The sequence below is a fragment of the Anas acuta genome, chromosome 13 (genome assembly GCF_963932015.1).
Source record: "Anas acuta chromosome 13, bAnaAcu1.1, whole genome shotgun sequence".
Lineage (NCBI taxonomy): Eukaryota > Metazoa > Chordata > Aves > Anseriformes > Anatidae > Anas > Anas acuta.
Genome location: NC_088991.1, coordinates 15,045,189 through 15,061,229, shown reverse-complemented (window position 1 = coordinate 15,061,229; position 16,041 = coordinate 15,045,189). Strand labels below are relative to the sequence as shown.

The following is a 16,041-nucleotide window of genomic DNA, read 5'->3' as shown; positions in this document are numbered from 1 at the left end:
TGAGCCTTCATGTTTCATATTAAACAACATTTTTTCTTTAATATTTTAAGATTTTTTTTTCAACTATTTTGACTGATTAAATTTTTATAGGATTTAGTGGAAGCTGTAGAGCAGCCAGCTGCTGCTATCACGCTGTTGTTTTTGCTGCTCCTGCATCTTTCTGGGGACAGCATAGGCACGTCCCCAGGCCCTCACTTCTAAATGATTCTCGTGCTAATAGCAGTGCTGTGCAGTTGAAGAATGAGGTCCTCTGCTTTATGGCAGGATGCGTTCACATAAATCAAATAAGTGTATCTGTTTTCATTTATAATCATCTGTCGTCCAAGTGACAGTGATTTCCCAGGAGGCTACCAGTTAGAAATATGCAAAATGACATCCGAAGGGTTCTGTATGTAGGTATGTATGTATGGGCAGGCACATAGGTACAGGAAGTGAGATTATAGATAATGAGAGGTCCTTTATTTCTTCTTTGGAAATGAACAGAGTTGTCATAAAACAGCTGCTACGTATGTTGGTGTATGACTGACTTAGACTTTGTGCTTAGGATTATGTCCAAAGTGTAGGGAGGAAATATGGATTACACAGTTTAGTCCTGTATATAAACAAATCAGTAATATATACTTTTCTCTGTGGTGAAATAAAACATTTCATGTGTATTCATTTGCATATAAAGCACAGCAGTGCTCAATACAAAGCATCTGTTGCTTTTAATGCCTCATCTATTAATTTAAAATATCAAAAACATTCTTTGGCTTCCGACTAAAATCAGTTCCATTGACATTTTTTTTCTTTTTTTGTTCCTTCTAAGACCATGAAAGATGAAAGCAGATGAGAAACTGCACAGATTGTGGTGACAGCAAGACATGGGATCTTTGTATATCTCTTTACAACCAAAAGATTGGTACAGCTGATTCCTGAATTCGAATAATGAGTAGATCAGGATAATTTATGTAGCTGTGATACTGAACAGAAGCTAGTTGAAAACACAATGAAGAATTGACAGAAATTAATTAAACAGAGTAACTGAAAAATTAACCTCTTTAATATACTGAATGGGACAAAATCATGTTAGCACCTGTTTGAGAGTTCAGCTACTTTGTCTGACATATAATGAAAGGCTTTGAATCAAAAGCAGAATTGTGGTGTCTGAGAGTGAGGTGTAACACAATGAAATAGCAGCTCCCCATGGTCTAAAGAATACTGTGCAACTCCTCTTTTGAGTCTGCTGTGCATGGTAGTGTCAAAAAGATTAGTTGTTTTTCCTTGCAGTCATCTTCCATGAAGTTTTAGTGACAGGGATGGAAACTGGCAGTGGACGCTTCGTGTGCAGGAGAGGAGAATCTCTTGTGGCCATGGCCATCTACTCCTGGGCTGCTGTGTTTGGAAGAAGGCTGTGCTGCCCTGAAGATGCTCGTAGGTTTAGGTTGCTGTGAGCAATCTGGGGCAGGCAGAAGTTTAAGTAAGACGGTGCTTTCTGAATCTTATCCCAAAAGTTGTTTTGCCATTGTTTCTCTTGCAATAGAAATCTGGTCATTGTCTGGGATGGACTCTTTCTCCTCCAGGAAGTAGCACTCTCTTTCAGTGGTTGTTCCAGCTCAGTTCATCAGCCACATCTATTTTCTGCTTCCTTCTCATCTCTGTGTATGGTCTCTTCTCTCTGAAAATAATTGAGTAAATTGCCACGTGTTTGCTTTGGGGCTGTGCTCATGGCAGGACAGAGTGCCTCATCTGATACTGATGAACACACTACATTTTTGAATTTTCTCTAAGAGTAGGTTACATTGAAAGTGCTGATTTGCCTCTCTACATAGAGGCTCTGTCTCTGTCCCGGCATTACACCACTATGGGATGCTATTCTAGCAACCTCCTATGAAGACCTAGGTGGAAAAGCACATTCCTAACCTGCAGAAATACTTTCTTGAAAACATGAACTAGTAGATAGATAAACCGTCCTGCTCACCAAGACAGACTGGTAGTAATGCTGCCCTCTGGCATCTTGAATCATTTTATGGCTTCATGTTTTTATGCATGCCAATTCCCAGCCAGCATGGTGACGAGTTCATAGTTTAGCCTCCCCCAGCTCCAAGGTTTAAGGGAACTAAAATGTTTGCTGGGAGTCCTTTGGTCTGATGGATACCAGCGCTCTGCTTTTTGTCAGGGAAATGTAGGCAAGAGCAATGTGAAATGACTTACCCTTACCTCACAGAAATAACCTGAGCCAGAAATATTTTGCATTATACAGGAAGATATTACAGCAGTCACAAAAGAAGGAAACTTGCTTTTAAGCAGTTTAGAAGAGCCTGAGGTGGGTGAATGCAGTCAGGACCAGCACCGCGAGAAGCCTGGGGACTGGGAGACTGTGAATCGGTGAGTGCAGCATGTTGCTAATTTGCCTTGTTTTTCAATGGAAACACTCAATTTATTTGAATACAGATGTGTTGCTTAGGTAGCCTATCAATAAGGTACAGACAGAAATACCAGAATTTTGCTCCAGACCCACTGAATTGCTGGATAACTTCTGTCAAGCACCTTGGACTTAATCTGATATTTTTTTGAATTTATATGATGGGGCTGAGGGGTAGATGAAGGGTTCTCCCATGCAAGGCTCTCGGATATTATTCTGATAAAACAGAGATGGCAACAACGTCTTCACCCAGATACTGTTGTCTGCAGAGGTGATTTCATGAAAAGCCTCTGATATCTTCACAAGCCATATATGCATGTCTGTTGATTTCTCCTGAGAGATGGAGTCCTGAATAGATGATCTTCCTATTGTTTGTCCATCTGTTTGTCCTCTTTTTACAAGCTGTTCTAATCCTGTCCTTTTTCTGTACTCAAGGCTACTTGGTCAGTTGCGTGAGATGGAGACTGCATTTGATGGTTTCTGGGAAAAGCATCAGTTAAAAATGGAGCAATATTTACAACTGTGGAAGTTTGAGCAAAGTTTTCAAGAGGTATGATCAGATGCACTACTTCTGTTGGCAGAAGTAGTTGGGGAAGAAAAGGAGGGGAAAAGGGAGAGATTTATTTTTTTTTGGCTTTTTATTTTGAGTGTTTAATTTATGCTGCTGCTCCTTGCGTATGAATAGCAGCGCTTGCTAACTTGGGAAAACCACTGTGCTTCTTCATTCAGAGCTAATTTAGGTATCACTGCCCTGCAGTCACATAGATTTAGCTGACAGAAGCATCTTTGAATTTAGAAATTAGCTCTTGGACACTAGTTTTATTACTGGATTTAACAGTCAGCTAAAGTGTGATTAATTTTGGTCTGAGAATGATCTTCTGTCTGTGCTTTGTATAATTTTGCAGCAGTCTTTTTTTTTTCATGTCTAGGTCAAGAATGCCATTGAATTTTTAATGGGTCAGCAGGCGGAACTGCCCGACACTGGAGACAGTGTCTCACAAGTGAAGCAGAGGCTCAAGGACTTGAGTCATTTTGATGGTATGGCTCAGGTGAGACAATCTACCACTGAAAGATACACTAATGAAACAAAAGAGGCACATTCTATGTTTGTGGTAGGTGTTTTTCTAAAACGACCTGATTCTGGTGTAATTTGTTGGTAAGTGGCTGCAAGACAGGATTGATTTCATGTCTTTCTGTTCTGTGCAGCAACACTGTGATCACGCTGAAAACCAGGAACAGGGTATTTAATTATCACAGTTAAAATAAATTGCTGAGCCACCACGAAAATCCAGAGCAGATAAATGTCTGAACATAGGGGAGGCGTGGGAGTTAATGAGCTGGAAGAAGAATTATTTATATGTTAAGTGCTTTTAGCAGTGCTAATAGGCAGACTTGTTACCAGGCACATGGAGAGGCAAAAAAGTTGCTATCTTGAAGTGTCTGCAATTTGAATGTAACATATGGATGGAGGCTAAGAGATGTAGCAGAGAGAACGGTGAAGTGAGATGATTCACAGGCGCCAAACTGAGGATGTGACTTCTGCAAAAGGTGGTGCTTGGCAAGCGGGCCGGGGCAGTGAGAATGTGAGGGATTTGGGCACAACCCCCAGAGGTTCCTTTGAAAATGGGAGTCATGGGAGAGGAGGCGTCTAAGACTTCTGGCCATTTGGAAGAAATTCTGTTGAGAGAGTGAGGAGGAACAAGAGGCCTGGCAGACAGTGTGCAACAGGGAAGCAGCCTCAGCAGAAAGCCAATCCTGGTGAAGACGTAACCATTATGTTGACCAGAAAGTGCAGACAAGACAGCATGTTCTTTGCATCAAGCTTTGCTGTAAAGAACCTGGTTTGTTTTCACCACAAACCCTAGCTGCTCAAATTCCCTTTCATGCTTATGAGCATATTGTGCCTAAACTGGACATCAGCTACATTTTTTTTAGAATGCAGTTCCTGGAAATGGCAGCTATACGTTGCCAGCAGCCATTTGCAGCATTGCTGGCTTGGTGAAATACTGTCGTCTTCTTCATCCTCCTTTTGGATAGCAAAAGTTTTTTTTTCCCAGATGATGGGTGCCATTTTATCCTGCATAAGCCACCCATTCTGGCTACTCCTAATGGCAGTCATCTCCATGCGTACCTGAAATCTGGTAAGAAGAGCAAGTGCATGTTGTTATATGTAGGTATTTTGGCATTATTTCAGTAAGTGTGCAATCTATTCTCTTCCTTTCACTAAAGGATCTGATAGGGAAGGCTCAGGTTGTGATACTACATGGACACCAGCTAGCAGCAAATCATCACTACGCGCTCAACTTAATCTGCCAGCAATGCAACGAGCTGCGGCACCATTCTGATGTCTTGTCTGATGAAATCAAAAGGAAGCAGATGCAACTGCAGAAGACCTTGGATCTTCATACCCGCCTTCAGCAGGTAGAGCTCAGAGATTTGGTGCCCTGGAAAGTGGATGGTTAGCATCTGAAATTTGCAACTTCACTTCAGCAGTTCATGTTAGGAAAGTGTTCCTCCACTGTGAGGCTGACAAGTGCTTTGCTCCTCGCTAAGTTAGCAAACAGGTGTCTGCTGGTCCTATGAATTGTCAGTAGAAAGATGTGAGCATCTCCAGAGGGCAATTCAGAACGCCAAAAATTAGCTTTCATGGAGCATTGGTGTATCAATTGACTTTCAAGGTTTCCATACCCAGTGCAATAGAGGTAATGTTTTCAGATAAACTCTCTCTTTTTTATTAACAATTTATTAAGAATGAACACAGCTGACTGTAAACTAAGATGACAGATAGGTAGATAGACGCAGCTGCTGTGTGCTAGTGTGGAAGTGGAGTCATGTGGCTCCAGCACTCTTTGATATCTTAATCAGCATAAAAAATTCATTTAAGGAAATTAATGCTAATTAGGCCAGAAGGCACACAGCTGTAGTATGCTTAAGGCCACTGAGAGAAGCAGTGAAGTTTGACCCTGTTCCATTTCACTGTTTAGGGTGATTAAGGAACTTGTTTTTTTTTTCCTGTGTTCTTCACTTTAACGTTGCATTAATCTGCAGGGATTTGTTGGCAGCCTCTCTGCTGCAGGGCGGTGTCCTCTCCTGGGCTCCTTGTACTCCCAGTTGGTGCTGTGGTCCTGCTGGAGCACAGTGTGACTCCTGCTACCTGCCTGCTAACAACCCTTGCACTGGGAGTCCTCTGTAGTTCCTGGCTGCAGCATCTTCTCCGCACCAGTGTGTGCTACTGTGCAAGGGCTGGCTGAACCCCAAACCTGGCATTCATCTGGTACCTGCATGTGTTACTGTGATGGTTTTACCTTGCTAGGCAGCCGAACTCCTACACACACCACCACAGTTACATTACACGTAGAACTGTAGACCGGTTTAAAATCCCTATTTTTTCTTTTAAACATTTTTTGACTATTATGAGTATTTATGAGTACCGATCATCTCCATGTTGAATATTGAGATCCAGTAAATGATACTTTTCACGAGTACCTTGATTTAGTAGGGGCTCACAGTCTCACTCCCTGTGTTTGCCCCCAGGCCCTGCAGTGCTGTGATGAGGGTGCCTACCTGCTCGCCAACCAGCAGATGGACAAGTGCCAGTCTAAAGAAGGTGCTCAGAAAGCTCTCCAGGACATAGAAAGATTTCTAGAAAGCTCTTCATCATACTTAAACTATGATCCCCAAGCGCTACAATATGACTTTGAGTCAGTCTTAACACCTGAATTAAAGGTAAGCAACCCCCCCCAAATTCCTCATTACATAAGTAAAAAGTAAGATTAGACTGTGTTGCTGTGTTGTCGGTTTTATAGTTCTATGTTTTGGGTCAAAGTGCATAATAACAGTAGTTATGTGATCACAGAAATCTTTTTCACTCTACAGTGCCAGATACAGTCAGTGCAGGTCAAACTCGAAAATGTTCGAAGCATGTTTGAGAATCGGCAGTCTTGCTTCAAGAAGCTGTTGGATAAACACGTGCGTCCCGTCCAGTTAGTAGCCCCTCGGCCAGAAAATCCTCCACGATCAAAATCACCATTATTCTCTCCTAAACATGGTAAAATATCTCCAAGTTTATGGTATTTTCAGATAGTAATTTTGCTTTCCGCTAGGAAGAGTAACGCAACTTGATGAGCCAACCAGCCCTTGCTCTGGCAGATACAGAGTTTTGCAATTATAAATGTATGAGATCATCTATTATCTTTCAAATGTTTGTGTTCAGCTTTCCATTTCTGTGTGAGGAAATAGATGCGGAACCCAAATATTGAATGGATGGGCTAGTTGGTCATGAGCCGCTCTGTGCCATTGTGCTAGCTTCATTTGCACTTCCTAGCTACAAGAAGGGCTTGAGCAGTTTCTCAGATGCTGCTTGTTTTTCCACACTGTGAGGTATCAGAGCTTCCAAAATTCTTAGGATATTTTTTTTTTTATGAGATGACCACGCAGAAAGGAGAAAGATGAGTAGATAAAATGAATGCGATGTTTTTTTGCGCTCCATTTGTAGAAATGCATCACACACATTTTGCAGCTCAGGTTGGCTCAGGTGTTTGTTGCTTGGTATTTGTTTTCACTTTCTACTCAGTGAAAAAAGGCAGCTGTAAGCAGTGCATCTTCTGCTTTCTGAGCATCTTACTGGTATGAACTGGGAAATTAGTACTGCAGGGCAAAAAGAGAAAAAGTAGTATAAATTCTTTAGCCTATTCTGTAGCCTAAAGCCTATTTATATACCTATTCTCAGTGACAATCTCCATAATTGTCTTGAGCTGGAACTGACATAAAATTAGACTGACATTTGCAGAGGAGCCTGGAGAAATGAGAAGCTCAAATCTCATGAACATAAATGAGAAGCTGGATGCTTAACTCCCTTTGATTCTTTGAGAATGTCTTCCTTAAATCCCAATTATGGAGTAATTAATACCCATAAAGGTACCAATTCTGATTGAACTGATGTCACTGGATGTTCTGCCTTGATTTTGTTAATGGGATGTGGCACAATGTTAGCTTTAATTGATAACATTAAAATTTCCATCCTTAACAGCCCTGTATATATCAGAATTCAGAAGTATTTTAAAGTAATGTTCACATATTTTAAATCAGGGATATGCTAAGTTATTAGGAGACATTAACTTAGGTGATCTGATGGCATAAAACTGTTAAACACTGGTGATTTGCTGCAATACAAATATGTTTATGATGAATTAATAAGTATTGGTTATGGTGGATTGTGGTAGGTGCTATGAAAACAGTGAAAGTGGTTCCAATTCAGGGAGCTGCTAAGGTAAATAACCATGCTGGTGGAGGAGTGGAAACGAAAGTAGATGGAGTGGGATGGAGCACAGGCCAGTGCAGCAAATCAATCTCAGATTTTCTTTTTCTCCAGCCAGTACCACATTCCCTGCCCTCTGAACTCCTTTCAAACAGGAAAAAAAGTTCCAAGTCTTTAAATTAAAATGTTGCCCTAACAGAACTTTTTCAGCTTTCTAAACACAAGAAAGTATTAAGGAGGAATCTGTGATTTAAATATTAGGGGTAAATGGATGGCCACCTCCATGGGATGCTGTGAGGCCATCATTACTTGGCTGATCTTATTTGATGCACCTTTATGCAACGCTTGCTTTTTTAGCACAGACACTCAATCACCTGCAAAGCACAGGTATCCTCCATTAATCATATTCCTGAAAGAAGTGATGAAATATGTTGAAATGAGCATAGCCAGCAAGAGGGGAAAGACAAAAGGCCCTTCTCTGCATAAATCATGCCAAGAGAGCTTTTTAATAAGGCCTCCGTTTGACACAGAACATCAAAAGGCTGCAGTCCTGCTGGTGTGATGTGCAGTGTCAAAGATGCATGCTGGGCTCCACCGGGAGTGCTTTGAGATGTGTGAGTTTTATGGCATGGATTGAAACCAAACCACCTCTGAGCGTGTTACAGCCGTCCTCTTGTCCTCTTTTCCTTTCTTTTATTCTTTTTTTTTTTTTTTTTTTTTTTTTTGTCTGAGGACAGACACTTCCTCTTTCATGTTTGCCATGGATTTGAAGCCCTAGCTGCTAATTGTGGTTCTAACTTTGAAACCTATTTTTTCTGGGGGGAGAAAAAAAAGAAATAAACCCACCCCATCTTGAGCCGTAAAACATAGTGAGGTGTGTGGCAGTGGTATGGCAGGCTGCAGCAGAGCTTGAGCGCTGTAGTAAAGTCCCTCTGTTGCAGGAGGAGCTCCCCAGCCAGCAAAACAGAGCTGCAGCTGATGGGTCTCTCATCTGCCCTGTTTATCCGTGCTCCCAGTGGGTGTCTCCCAAGTAGGACCGCTGGCAAATCCAGGCTTCTTTTGGGTCTTTGTGTCTGTGGTGGGACACATCCCACGCACATCTCTGACCTGCTCTCCAGCGGTCTGCTCCTTCTGCATTCAGCATGCTCACAAGTGGGGGTTTAAGGCCCTGTTGGTGTGATGATACGTAATGGTTTGTATTTAACCAGCACAATCTGAAGCTGGGGTGCCTGCTCTCCACTTCAGTTTGCATTACACTGTGTTTATTTCATTCACTGCATCTTTTGCTCATTGCGTTGCAAACGTGGCTCTTCTGCATCAGCGCTGTTCAAACAGTTTATATCAGCTGAGCATCTCACCCTCTGTTAATAAAAGGACTTTAACACAGTGTCCCACTAGGTGGTATTCTGGTAGTTGATTTGATTTTATCATTATCACTCACAAAAGCTTCACAGACTTCGTTAGATGTTGATTACAGTGTTCCCTTTTGGTAAAAATGTACAGTTTGTTTCTTCTGATTAGATTTTACTTTATGGCCTTTATGTCTATCCACGTGACCTGTGTTATTTGGTATTCAGTATCATTGTTTGAGATACCCTTTGCCTTGTCACTTTGCTTGTAGTATTAGCTAACTAATCATTTGTTCCTAAAATGTATCCCATTTTTCTTTGTGACTTACTAGTTTCTCTGTGAATCATCTCCGTTGCTATAAAAGTACCTTATGGAATTCTTATTTTCTCTACCCAAGGTGTGGATTTTAATTCCAGTTTGAAATTTTCATTTGACCTCTCTCTCCCTGGGAAGAAAACATCAAGAAAAACTCCAAGTTCTCGCAAGGTAAAAATTATTAGTGAAATCTGAACGAGTTTCATAGATTAAGATCCCAGTTGAAATCCTTCTAAAAATTGAGCTCACACTTTGGATTTGAAGCTTTTTTTTTCCTTAATATTCTTTTTTTGTTTGTTTTTAAATAATATTTACACTTTCATATCCCTGGGGTTTATTTTGATTTGTCCAGCATCTTAGATCTTCTTGGATTGTTTTTCCAAGTCACAGATATTGATCTCCTGTGTGCTATTGCCTGCATTTGCATAACAGTGATGTCTGTCGGGAAAACTCTGCGTCTGGAAATATTTCCCCTGGGGAACCTGTTCCCTGGTCTCTGCATGAATGAATGTTGCCAGTATGTCCAGATTTTATGTAGCAGAGTAATTTCTAGGCATATTTGTCTACCCAATATAGGCTATGCCCATTTAAAATTCTGTGGCACAACGGATTTCTTAAAAGGCAGTGTATTTCATCCTTCCCCCCCCAAAGTTCCTATACATCAAGGGCTGGGCTAATCCTGCCTCTGCAGTGACTTCTCTGCAGCTTTTTCTAGTGCATCCCATTTCTTTTATCCCATTTCTTTTCCAGATTGAAGTAATGCATGACTATCAGGAAAAAAGGAATTCTTTACAATCGTTTATTTCAGACAGTGATGACAACTTAGATATACTAAAAGGGTAAGCTTTCACCCTGTTTAAATCACTCAAAATGATGGCTATTTGTGGCCAGCTCATGCACCATCCATCTGGTCCTGGATGTCACCTCTTGCCCTTTTGCCTATTCTGCTGTCCCCACATTGGTTGTTAATGAGATCACAGTATGTTTTGGGCTTGTTTAACTGCAGATTGCTTGTGCTTTTTTTACAGGCATAGAAATAATATACTTCTATTTTTTTCTTTGCTATAGCCATGTCATAAATGAGCTTATAGAAACGGAGAGAGTTTATGTAGAGGAGCTATTCACTGTTCTGACGGTGAGTGACTTCTTCAGATTGCTCACTACTGTTCCCTGGTGATTTGTACAAAAGGGCACCTGCCACTCTGTCATACTAAGCAAAAATGTGATGGGACAGGTTTCTACCAAACTGTCAGATCCCCAGCCAGTCATGAATTTTCAAGTTTTCTCCCATTTATTTCTGAGTTGGAGGCATCTGCAGGAACAGTTGGTGTCAGGATGAACTTTTCATCTAGAATAAGGAAGAAGCCTTCTGTTTGTACACAAATGCACTGGTAATTAGTTTTATCAGTGCTTGTAAAAATGTACAAAAAGCTGGTATTCTTAACTGCTCCCTGATTTCTTTTACCTTTTGGAGACAAAAGAAAGAAAGTTGTATTTTATCTTCAAAAGGTTTCTTTCTCAATGCTGTGAGGTTTGTGAATGTATAAAGCACATTTCTTAGTTTAGAAACCAGATTATAATTTCTTGTACTGCCATTTTAGACACTTGTACTTTATTCCACAATGACACTTGCTGATGACCAAAACAAATCTCTGTTAATTACCTCTTCCCCCTTACATTCCTCTGACTCAAGAGCAAACAACATGTAAATCTGTTCAACTGCAGATAATTGTACATAATTGCCCTGCACTGATTGTTTTTTATTTTGTTAAACCACACTTGATGTGATAAAGCAGTTGGCAGGTATGCAGATTTATTGCTGTGTTTATCAAGTCCGGATAGAAAAAAAATTTACAGGTAGACTTAACTTTTCTGAAAATAGCATTTCCTTTAAAGAGTGAAGCCTCATTGCAGTGGTTAAATATAAATGACTGACTGCTTTTCCAGATATTTATCTTCTACTGCACTCTTAATCAACTGCAGAATGCCTGCTTAGTAGAGGGAGTACTGATTCCAACCATAATTAGGATAAGAGATTAATTAGAAAAGTCAAAGAAGATATGCTGTACATACTAAATAAATTTTTGCAAACATACGCTACTTGTGTGAAATTGACCTCACTTCTGTGCAGCACTTGGTGACTCGAATTATCTGCCTGAGCTGGAGCCGATAGCTTTTTGATGTTTTCTTTGCAGAGACAGTCCTGAGCTCTGGCTCTGCCTCCCCCCTGTTCTTCATTTAGGATATTTACCACATCTGGTACCTGTTTTTGCATTGGTGTAGTAATGTGATTTTCCTGCAGGGAGCTTTGCATTGTTTCCTAGTTCCACCCAGCAGTCTGTAGTGTAATAATGTCCCTTACAGCTCTTCCCTGGTACATAGCAGAGGCTCATTTTTTGGGAGGCTGTGATTTCAAGAGGCAGGTGGAGCGAGAGGACAGGAATCCTGAGGCAGCAAGAATCAAAGAACAGTGAGATCCTGGTGTTCAGTGTGTCTTGTGCTAAAGCAAAAACTCATTGATTTTGGTATAGGATCTCAAGCCATCTCTGCTTTGTAACAAATCACCTTGTAAACCAGATCTCGTGAGAGTGTCTGTAACTGCACATTCTGTACAAACACGATGTCACTTGTGTCCCATGGTCATAACAGCAGAAGCATTTAACCCAGACAAGTATTCCTTCAGGACCTCTCTCCTGTAGTCAGGCTGTAGTGAGCAGAAAGTGGCAATAGTTTGCCTTTTGTGAACAGAGAGCATCTCTGCGGTGTTTTCCCACCCTATGGGAGCCCTTCCCCAGCTCATCCACAGCCCACAAATGCCCATGGACTGAGGCGTGATGTGCTAAAAGACAGGCATTTAGAGAGACAAACAAACAAACAAAACAAACAAACAAAAACAGAAATAAAAGGGATGTTGAAACTTGAAACAAAGTATATTTTATTGAGAGTCTGCTCACAAGGCCTTAAAAATGTAGTGATGAACCTTTTTTGCCTCCTGCAGGGCTACAGAGCAGAGATGGACAACCCCGCCATGGTCATTCTCTTGCCTCCCATCTTGAGGAACAGGAAGGATGTCCTTTTCGGAAACATGCCTGAGATATATGACTTCCACAACAAGTATGATGCTGGCTCTGTTCCCCCTCTTTGCCACACTGATTTCTTATAATGATTAAATACCCAAGTAGTACCTTGCTCACAGCTGCATTTTGTCTCTTCCCCTGTCTCTTGCAGAATTTTCCTGCACAGTTTGGAAAGCTGCCTGGGAGCACCCGAGAGAGTGGGATTTTGTTTCCTAGACAGGGTTGGTGACTCATTTTCACATATAAGGCAGACTTTAAGGCCAATGTTTCTGCTGTGCTTTGCACTCTGCAACATCTCAGTTGTGTCAGCTGAGTGAGGTGCTTTTGATATGTAATACCAACAGCAAGGCAGGGAATGCAACTGTGTGGACAGCAGCAGATGGGGGAAAGCAGCAGTCACGGCTACACCGTGGTTTGCTGTGAGGAGATTTCTGGTTCCCAGCAGTGGTTCTTTTAACCAAACTCTGTGACTTTCAGATGTTACAGTTGGCAGCAGAGAAAAAAGCAAATTTGCAGTTTGGGTGTTCACCCTCTTAGCTGCCTGGCAGATTTGCATGCATGACTCTAACTTGCATTTTGGTTTTCCTTACAGCGAGAGGATTTTCAGATGTATGAGAAATACTGTCAGAACAAGCCCCGGTCGGAGTCCCTGTGGAGGCAGTGCTCTGAAAGCACCTTCTTCCAGGTGAGCTGTTGGTTCCTATCAAGTCAGGCATCATCCTGGGACACTTGTCCTAAACGCTGTCCTCAGCATTGCACTGTTTTTGCAGCATATTCTGTTTGCCATTGCATGGAAGCCTGACAAAAATAGCAGTTGGAGTTTATCGTACACAAACAATTTAAAGCACAACCATTCATTATATTATTTCGCATGTTTTTGTGAAATTTCTTTAGGAAATTTTGACATGAAACCTTTGAAGTCCTCAATCTATATCACTTATGCTGTTGGAATAAGTACTTATAGTTAGCACCTGACTTACTTAATCTGAGTCCTTTGTTGCAGGAGTGCCAAAGAAAATTAGAGCACAAACTTGGGCTGGATTCCTATTTGCTCAAGCCAGTGCAGCGCCTGACAAAATACCAGTTACTTCTGAAGGTATTTCATAAGTTGTTTGTGAAAAGACGTTGGGAGATAGATCTATTTTCCATTTTATTTTTCAATTAAAGGTTACCTGTAAATCAGCACCAAGCCTTAGATTAAATATTGCATAACTTGGCCCTCCATTGTGACATTCAGTGAGGATGAAAATCGCATACCTGAAAAAGGAATGTGTGCTTTTAACAAGTCATTTTTATGGGGAGAAGGACTGAATCTGTCCAGAGATGCAGAATGACAGAAGCATTTGTAAGAAAAATGAACCAGAGCTGATTGTAAGAGCATGATGAATGAAATACACTATACCAATGTGTCTCCTGCTTGGGTCGCTGCAATGCCCATAATCTTTAATGCATTCATCCTTGTCCCCCTTCACCTCCCTCATAGATATGTTCCACACCTTATACTGACTTGTTTAGAATGAGTCTTTCTGGTGACATATGAAGAAAGAAACTCAGGGAGCGCAGCTTGCTCTTGGGCATTGGAAACTTCATGCGAGATGGAAAAACGTGTGCTTTGTTCAAGTGCAAACATGTGCTCTTGCATTTCTATTTTCAGGAGTTGCTAAAGTACAGCACGAGCTGTGATGGAGTTCAGGAACTTCAAGAAGCTCTGGTTGCAATGTTGGATTTGCTAAAGTCAGTCAATGACTCTATGCATCAGATTTCAATAACAGGATATGATGTGAGTAGATTTGGGTAATAAGAAACCTTGTACAATGCTGGATGATGTACTGGAAATGGATAGTGTCCCAGAATGTATGAGCTAAAAACTACTTTAGAACAGTTACAAAGTGAATAGCATCAGGAAGCTCTTACAGGTGACAGTCTTCCATTTGATTTCAGGATTTTGGAAACTGTTTGCATCCAAACAACACATGGAGTTGCATGGTGCCCACACTTGCCACCTTGTGGTTCCTGAGAGCATTTTTCCATCATCCACCTTAGTTCTCTAATGAGAACTACTTCTCACCTTATGATTTAGCCAGGGTATCTTCATAGCATTTCTCATTCAACATTTAATTAAATTCTCCCTGAGGCTGATGTTGATCCTTACCCATTGAGGTGATTGTCTTCCCTAGAGCTTCAAGGAAGGACAAGGATATGGCGAAGCTGCCGGTCCCAGTCCTGTCCTCCTTGAAGAGCCCTTTTCTTCCCATTCTCCAAGACCTCGGTTTAGGCCCAACTCTCATCTGTCCTCTCCCACAAAATTAGTTTGTCCAGAGCCCTTGACCTGGACTTTTGTAGGAGCTGCCAAATTTTCTTAGTTTCCTAGTTCTTTCAATTATTGACTTGTATTTCTTTGCAAAGACTAGCTGTAGGCCTGTGTCTGAGACCTCTTCTTCCCCCCTGGCACCATGCCACTACTCCCGAAAGATCATCTGATCTTTCCAGGAAGACCTATTCTTAGAGTGGTGTGCCTTGGAACAGGGCTGGCCCCATTGCCCTTCATTGCTTGGACAATCCTCTAATTGATTTCTTTTTTTTTCTCTCCATATTTTCACCAGGGCGACTTGAGTGAACTAGGGAAAGTATTAATGCAAGGATCTTTCAGTGTTTGGACGGGACATCGAAAAGGTCCAACAAAAATGAAGGATCTTGCCAGGTTCAAGCCAATGCAGAGGCATCTCTTCCTGTACGAGAAAGCTTTGGTCTTCTGCAAGAAGCGAGAGGATCATGGAGATGGATATGATAAAACTTCATCTTACAGTTTTAAGCATTTTTTGAAAGTAAGGACTTTCTCGTTGGGACCATGGCCATGTGTGTTGTAAGCTGATAACTTTGTGCACCTAGAAAGTTTTTTTTCTCTAACACGGTGTTTGGTTTCTTCTGTAAAGGACTATATTGCCCCAGATGGAAGTGACTTTGAAAGGCTGGTGGTTTTAATAAGCTGTGAGGACTTCTGTAGCTGAAGCAGCAGCTGGGGAGCACATGGGCTGAGTGGGATATGTGATGGCATCTGCCAGGGAAGCAGTGCTGTGGGCAAGTCCCAGGGATGGGAATGTGCCTTTCTCCCTCCCCTACACCACTTTCCAGATCTGGGAGTGAGGTCAGGAAACTGAGGGGGCCTGACATTGTCCCCAGCAGCCTGGGACAGTAAGGGGGAACCTCATGCCCCCAGCCTCCAAGGAGGTCCCTTGGGCTGGCATCCTCCTGTAGCACAGCCAGCAGGAGCCTGGCTGCTGCTGAGCCCTGTCCCCCAGCCAGGAAGATGGGGATCACTCATCTTCCTCTCCCACACCCTTCTCCTTCAGCAAGTCCTAGCTGCAGCTAAAAGTACAATTATTAGACAAAGAGAATAGCCTCTGGCAAAATATGAGCAGCATAAACAACTGTCCCAAGTGTATAAATGCCAACTATTATCAATAAAAATCACAAACTGCTCCTCTGAAAGAGACCTTTTGGCATATTGTGTGTGATGAGCCCTTCTAACATGAGCATTTTGTCTCAGTACTCTGCCTTATTTTTCTTGATAAATAAAGGAGCAATGTAGGTATACGAGAGAGTGGAAAAGTGGGCATTCAGAGGCTGAGCCTTCAGTC

General features: G+C 41.7%; 1 protein-coding gene across 4 annotated transcripts in view; it reads left to right on the top strand.

The window, feature by feature from the left end:
• The window catches only part of MCF2 (MCF.2 cell line derived transforming sequence), a 57,574-nt gene that overhangs the window by 27,847 nt on the left and 13,686 nt on the right, over positions 1-16,041 (top strand). For all 4 annotated transcript variants that reach the window (XM_068696652.1, XM_068696651.1, XM_068696654.1 and 1 more), the window contains 15 exons: positions 2,243-2,367; positions 2,840-2,954; positions 3,334-3,453; positions 4,634-4,825; positions 5,939-6,130; positions 6,281-6,452; positions 9,409-9,497; positions 10,077-10,165; positions 10,395-10,461; positions 12,325-12,440; positions 12,555-12,624; positions 12,996-13,088; positions 13,407-13,499; positions 14,058-14,183; positions 15,007-15,228. In XM_068696652.1, coding sequence (XP_068552753.1) covers positions 2,243-2,367; positions 2,840-2,954; positions 3,334-3,453; positions 4,634-4,825; positions 5,939-6,130; positions 6,281-6,452; positions 9,409-9,497; positions 10,077-10,165; positions 10,395-10,461; positions 12,325-12,440; positions 12,555-12,624; positions 12,996-13,088; positions 13,407-13,499; positions 14,058-14,183; positions 15,007-15,228 — 1,881 coding nt within the window. The remainder of the gene's footprint in view (positions 1-2,242; positions 2,368-2,839; positions 2,955-3,333; positions 3,454-4,633; positions 4,826-5,938; positions 6,131-6,280; positions 6,453-9,408; positions 9,498-10,076; positions 10,166-10,394; positions 10,462-12,324; positions 12,441-12,554; positions 12,625-12,995; positions 13,089-13,406; positions 13,500-14,057; positions 14,184-15,006; positions 15,229-16,041) is intronic.